Source organism: Geospiza fortis, unplaced genomic scaffold (assembly GCF_000277835.1).
Source record: "Geospiza fortis unplaced genomic scaffold, GeoFor_1.0 scaffold229, whole genome shotgun sequence".
NCBI lineage: Eukaryota > Metazoa > Chordata > Aves > Passeriformes > Thraupidae > Geospiza > Geospiza fortis.
The window spans coordinates 2,308,899-2,315,538 of NW_005054357.1; the positions used below are offsets into that span (position 1 = coordinate 2,308,899).

A 6,640-nucleotide genomic window follows, 5' to 3' on the forward strand; every position below is an offset into this window, starting at 1 on the left:
TGCTGCGGCACTCGGCGATGTCCTCCTCGCAGCGGGAGCCCGCGTAGCCTGCCGAGACACGGCCGCAAGGTCAGGGTGTGACTCTGGGGCTCCAGCCCCCCACCCTGCTAGGGCAGCCTCCCTCCAGCCTGGCCTTAAACACTGCCAGGGATGGGGTGGCCACAGCTTTTCTGGGCACCCTATGCCAGGCAGGGCCTCACCATCCTCACGGGAAAGAATTTTTTCCTGATATCTAATTTAAGCCTACTCGCAGTTCGGAGCCATTTCTCCTGGTCGTGTCACCACATTCCCTTTCCATATTTCTTGTCGGTGCCTTTTGGGAGCAGGAAAGCTAGATGGTCTTTAAGGTCCCTTGCAACCCAAACTATTCTATAGTTCTATCACTGCATGTGTTCTTCTCTTCCAGACCCAAAATATACCCTGTGAATAGCGGCTGCACATGGCTTCAGTTTGCCTCAGCTCCTTGAAGCCACGAGCGTTCGCCTGCAGCTCCCTGCCAGGACGCAGGACCTTGCAGTGGCCACTCCACATCAGTGAGCTGAGCTGTGCCATGAAGGATTTGCTTGGGTCTTTTTTAGGCAGTAACGTGGAGATTTGTGTGGGTAATAAGGCACTGCATTGTGGTGTAATACACTCTCAGGTTGTGGGAAGGTGGAGGAGGGCAGAGAGTATAAATAATTTGGTGTTTGTAAAATGTTTCATCTGGAGGTTTAAGTGCTGGAATGATCCCTGAATTCTGGAAAATGCGAAGGGTTTTGCCTAATTTTTCCTTGTCTGTTGCACCAAGACTTGTGTAGTGCAACAACATTGAGGCATTTAGGGCTCACAGTGCTGTCTGTGCTCCTGTATCCTCAGCAAGCTCATAAACTTCCTCAGATATAAACTCCTTAGAGAGGCTTCTTGTAGTTCGTGTGCTGATAGAGTTGTGTGGTCTCTCTGGAGCACAGGGTCTGTGTCCCCACTGGGGTGTAGAGCCTGTTTGCAAACAGCTGGTAGAGAACACAGCCTGTGGGTTTCACTGCCCACTGCCAGTCTTTAGACTGGTTTAAAGGTTGGGTTAATGAAGACTAAAACCAGCATCAGCTGCAGCAGCGATGCATGTGTCACATGGTTCGAAGGATTAAGTAACTGGGAGACAGCTCCCAACTTTGACTTATCTCCTGTCTTGGCACCATAATGCTGGGGCCTTTGCTTTGCCCACTTCTGTTGTACAGGAGAATCAATTCTCAGCTGGAAAAGCAAGCAACATAAGAGCTCTGCCTTATGATGAGTGAAGCCCATGTAAACACAAGGCCATAGAGGACTGTTGAAGTTATGGAGCTTCAACCTTTTATTATACTGTGGGGGGGGGGGGGGGGGAAGGTCTCTATTACTACTCAAGGAACATGCATAGGAGAACTTGGAGCTTACCTGGCCAACAGTGGCACGTGTAATTGTCAGCATGGTCCTCACAGGTGGCGTTGTTGTAGCATGGCTGTGACCAGCACAAGGGAGTGAGGGTCTCGCAGTGCGAGCCCATAAATCCCGTCCCGGTGCAGTTGCAGCTGTACCTGCAACACAGAATGCAATGTTCACTCAGGCTGGAAGTCAAGAGATCTGGGCTTTGTTCCCAAACATGCACAGGCTTCTTGTGCAGCCTTGGCTCGCAGCTTACAGGGTGTCCAGCTTGAGACCACCATCTGGTGCTTTAGGAGAAACCGCAGAAATTGGGAACCAACAATGAGCTTTTCCCTGAAGTATGTGGTTTTGTCCGGGAAAAAAGAACTGCTTGTGAGTTGGCTTTGACACAACCCTGAGAATTATTGATCCTTCTCTTTTCTTCTTCTTTTCAAATTTTTGGGAGAAAAAAAAGTTTGTGGCATTTCCAATGCTTTTAGAAAAATTTTATTTTCTAGGATTAACATTATTTACAAAATGAAAAGGGAGGAGCAAGTAAGTGTGTTAGTATCCCTTCCTCTTGGACTGGTAGAAATTGCATTGGCAGAAAAACCAGGAAATTTTTTTTCCTCAACTAAATGAATTTTTTTTACCCTGCAAACCAGCCTTTTATTGTTAGGTTAGAACAAAAATGTCAGTTGCTTGCTTAGTCCCAATAACAACAGTTATACAGCTCCCTTTTGACAGCAGTGTGCCTACAACATAAATAAACAAACCAGTGTACATATAGAAATTAGCAACGTGCAGATATCAGTAATGTCTGGGAAGTTTTGTTTGCCTTTTTTTTTTTTCTGGAGAGCTGAGTGCTATAAAAAGCATCATTCCTGTTCTTTGGTCATCAAGTATAAAGTTAACACTTACATGTCATATGACAATACAGGCTTTTGCAAGATATAAGTTGACTGTGCAGGCTTGTATGAACTTGACCTAAAAAATTATAGGAAACAAAAATTTCTTCTTCTATTTTCTTTTACATTAAAGTGATGCACCATTATTGTACAATTGCATTCCTAGGACATCTTGCTGAGCAAGATATAAGTATGCTTATTTGATAATTTCTGTGCTTAATATCCAAGTCTTAGACTTGGAGTAAACATGTGAAATTGTTGAACATAAAGCAACATCAGAGAACAACTGGCTCCTGCAGTCTAACAGACCAAAAAGTGTAAACTTTTTACTACACTGTTTAAGTGTGTGCATAAGCAGAAACTTCTGGCTGGCCAGTTTATTACTGTTGTATGGATTATTCCTAAATCAAAACCAGAGATGACTTAGACCAGGTGGCATTTGAATTTCAGATATAAAAAGTAATGAGGAAGATGTGAATCAGAAAAGTAATTTTCATTCTAGGTATGTTCTCAAACTTGAAGTCTCCTTCTTCTGCTGAGTTTTTCACACATTTCTCCCATGCACCTTCAGTTTGGTGCTGTTCAGCTTTGAGGAAAGCTTTTTTTTCTGCCTGTGTCCCAGCTACTTTTCCCTTTGGTTCAGAATCATGGGGCAGGGAGGAATATCCAGAACTCACTGCTTAATGTGCAGCCCCACCTGTGTGCCTTTTTCTTGGGTATCTTTTAGCATTTGACATTGCTGTTGACCTTCAGGGATTCTTGATGGTGCCCTGCTTGTGAGCAGGCTGCAGCTGAGCAGGCAGATGGCTTTTTACAGTAAGAGTGATAATTTAGATACTCTACCTAGCATTTTTTTTTGACTTCTTGCTTGATGTTCTCACAATATGCAAAAAGCAGTACCTGTAGGCATTCTTTTCTATGGAATCTCCTAAGGACATTAGAACTCCTGGGAATATTTCCTATGGAAAAAAGACATGGATCATGCAGGATATCCTCTATGCCTAGGCACACTAGGTTTTGTAGTCCAGCTAAGTCTGTAAGCTGTTGAGTTTAAATAAGAATGTTTACTTATGTGCAAATGTTTTTTTTTCTTTTAGAGATCAGCTTGTACTTCGTTGCATTCATGAAACATCACTGGAAGGTCAGTCTGAAATTTGTGAGAGGATTTGGTTTGATGTTTGTATTTACAGCTTTTTGTGCTAGATCCATTGCCTTGTACACGTTCCTGTGAGAGCTGGTGGCAGACACCAAAGCCTCAGCTGTACTGTAGATTAGTCAGAAAAGAAAAACTCCTGCTTAAATACCCCAATTCTTCATTTATCCCCAAAAATACACAAAAGAAAGGAAGTTGCTGGACACCCTTCTGTTTTGAATTGCTTTTTTGTCCATTCCTTTCCGTCACATAACAAATACAGAAAGAGCTCCAGTTGTTCTCCAGATATCCCGCAATATTACAAGCCAATTAAAATTGGTCTTGCATGAACCTCAGATTTAAAAGCCAGGAGAAAAATGAGCATGATTAAGTATGGCCTGAATGAGCATCCCAGTTGCTCACCTCACACATGTATCCAGGTTACCACACAGATCTGAGTGATTCAGGTCCAAGGTGACCCCCTCTCACTGCTGTCATGCTTTAACTACACTGGGAAATAATAAATTGCTTTGTCCTGCTCAGAGCCATTCAGTGCTGCTGAAAAGAAGCTCCACGAGGCTGGTGCCATGTCACCACACTGCACAAAAACTCATTCCCAGAATAGGATCTCTTACCCCCTCACTCAAGGCAAGCATGTCTTTTGCTGACATGACTTCTGGACTGATTTTTGGGGCACCATAGTCTTCAAATCTGCTTTATAAAAACTGGAAAATACACAATAAAGGAAAAATCCTGTACTGGCAAGAGGAGCACCTGCATGAATACACTGGGGAACTTTCAGACTGAGCTTATATACATATGTGTGTTCAGTTTGGGAAGCTCGTGCTGAGCCAGAAAATCCAGTATTGGTGAATGAATGCCAGAGCTCTGCTTGGACCTCTGTGTGGAGCCAGTAACAGTAGGGGGAGAATCTCACTTTTCCTTTGCCTTGTATTCTCTTTTTTTTTTTAATTACTACTCTTATTTTTTTGCTTATGGACTGCAGGTTGTTTTGAATAAGTAGCTGTTGTACTCTATACCTGTAAAGTTTCTGACATTTCCTAGTGATATCTATTACTATGGTTACAGTTAGTACAGTTTTTCTCTGCTTCTCTTCTAGTCCTTCTGTCTGTCAGTGTGGGCAGCTGCTGTCAGCAAATTCAGTTTTGTACAGTCTCACATATTTCTTGGAAACTAAAGTTTGGTAAGCATTAGAAAGAGAATTCATATCAAAATGACAATACTAACAGCCAGGAAAACACTGAATTGTAAATATTTAAAGTACAAATACAAAAAATACACTTCTCGGTCAGTCTTTGCCATAAATGCTTTGTTGTCCTGTTGGCTCTGACACCAAACTGGCATTCTTTGATCGTTTTCAAATCAAAACTGAGATTAGTGCAGGGCCAAGGAGTGAAATCTAGAATGTGGAAGGAGATGAGCTACCAGGCCAGGCAGGCTCCTGTAGTGTTCCCACCTGCAGAGGCATCCCAGGGGCACCTGGCTGAGCCCTGCCAGGGCTGGCACACCTACCCATTGGTGCCATCCCTGCAGTGTCCCTGAGCCCTGCCAGGGCTGGCACACCTACCCATTGGTGCCATCCCTGCAGTGTCCCTGAGCCCTGCCAGGGCTGGCACACCTACCCATTGGCCCCGTCTGTGCAGTGTCCCCCGTGCAGGCAGGGCTGGCTGGAGCACTCGTCGATGTCGGTGCCGCAGAGGTCCCCGAGGAAGCCCTGCGGGCACGAGCAGGAGAAGCTCCCCAGGGAATCGTGGCAGGTCCCCCCGTTCAGGCAAGGCTGGGACAAGCACTCGTCGATTTCCACTTCACAGTTCGTACCTTCAAAAGCAGAGAAAATAAACCCCAGGCTTAGGAGACAGCTTTGGAAATCTCAGCAAGAACTGCCTGAAGTACAATAGTCACTTAATATTTTTTTTCTTTATGCAGTTGCCTGGTTTTTAACGGCATTTCCTTCTCAATGTGCTTTGCACAACTAGTTTTTTCAAGTCTTGGCAGAATTTACAAAAGAACAAGCCAGTTGTTTTCACAAGAACAGGTAAAATAACTTTTCTGTTAGCTTGAACATGGAGACAGGTCAAACTAATTTTCTGTTTATTCAAACAATGCTACTATCCTATTTACATAATACAGAAGAGACTAGCAGTTTATTGATGTCATAAGAATCCATTTAAAGTTGGCCTTTAAATGGACAATTCCCTGTTTTTTGAATTCATTGGGAAGTGTCTTGTTTAGCAGTGCTTAATTTTTTTAAGGTTTATCCATGTGCAAGTAAATGGGTCTGTAGTGCCATGTTTGCAGCAGGTCAGTCTTGGAGCTGCTCTTCAGAGATAATTGCTAGAAATAAATCAGTTCTAATGTGACTTCACAGCTATTTGTGATAGTTGGCAGGTTAAATACACACTCCTTTTTCTTATCTCTAGCACAGACCAGGAGACACTAAGAAAATTTAATAACTAATGCCTTGCAGCTTTGATTATTTCAGGGGTTTTTATGCTCATGCGTTTTACTTAGTGTTTGGAGCAATAGAGTAATATCAAATAATTTTCAACTGCCAAGTCAGGTTTTTTCAGCTGCTACAGTATCAGCCACAAAACAGATGCAAAGTGGCAAATTATAATGAAGAAGCTGCTTTGAAGTTAATTTCCTTATTTTTTATTTGGCTTGTCAAAGTAGCTGCAGTATTGAAAAGTTTATAGGGGAATTTCCTGCTTGAAAGAAAAACTGCAGCCCTGAGAACGGGTTCTTTTTTTTTCTTTTTTGGTAAAAGTGAAGTTTTCAGTACAAGATGATAAGGTAGACTTTCAACAGAGGGAACAGGCATGTTTGATGATGGGTATCATTCTTGCAATTTATTTAGGAGCTCATCTCTAATTCTTTATTTATGGTCCTTTTGTCAGCTCTGTACTGGTGTGAAATTTGTACATTATAACTTTGAGCATCTTTCTTAAAACGCAGAAATTGATAACATTTAGCACTGTCACTTCATGAATAATTTATTTTGATGCTTGTGAGCATCTTTGTTTTAAAAGAATAAATCTGTACTATGGGTAAGTACCAGGCAAGATCTTAAAATGCCAACCCAAAAATTGCAGATGTTGACTCATAACTATTTTTTGTTGTCTTTAAACATTAAAGTGCAAGTTCCTATTTTCAGCAGTTGAGAAATAGTTCCTTGAGACCATATAGTGGATGGGGAGGCTGC

General features: G+C 42.5%; 1 protein-coding gene across 1 annotated transcript in view; it reads right to left on the reverse strand.

The window, feature by feature from the left end:
- Positions 1–6,640, reverse strand: part of CRB1 (crumbs cell polarity complex component 1) — a 95,339-nt gene that overhangs the window by 56,562 nt on the left and 32,137 nt on the right. Inside the window, exons 3-5 of the mRNA XM_031059157.1 lie at positions 5,061–5,256; positions 1,411–1,550; positions 4–48 (exon numbers count right to left, since the gene is read on the reverse strand). Of these exons, the coding sequence (XP_030915017.1) occupies positions 4–48; positions 1,411–1,550; positions 5,061–5,256 (381 nt within the window). The remainder of the gene's footprint in view (positions 1–3; positions 49–1,410; positions 1,551–5,060; positions 5,257–6,640) is intronic.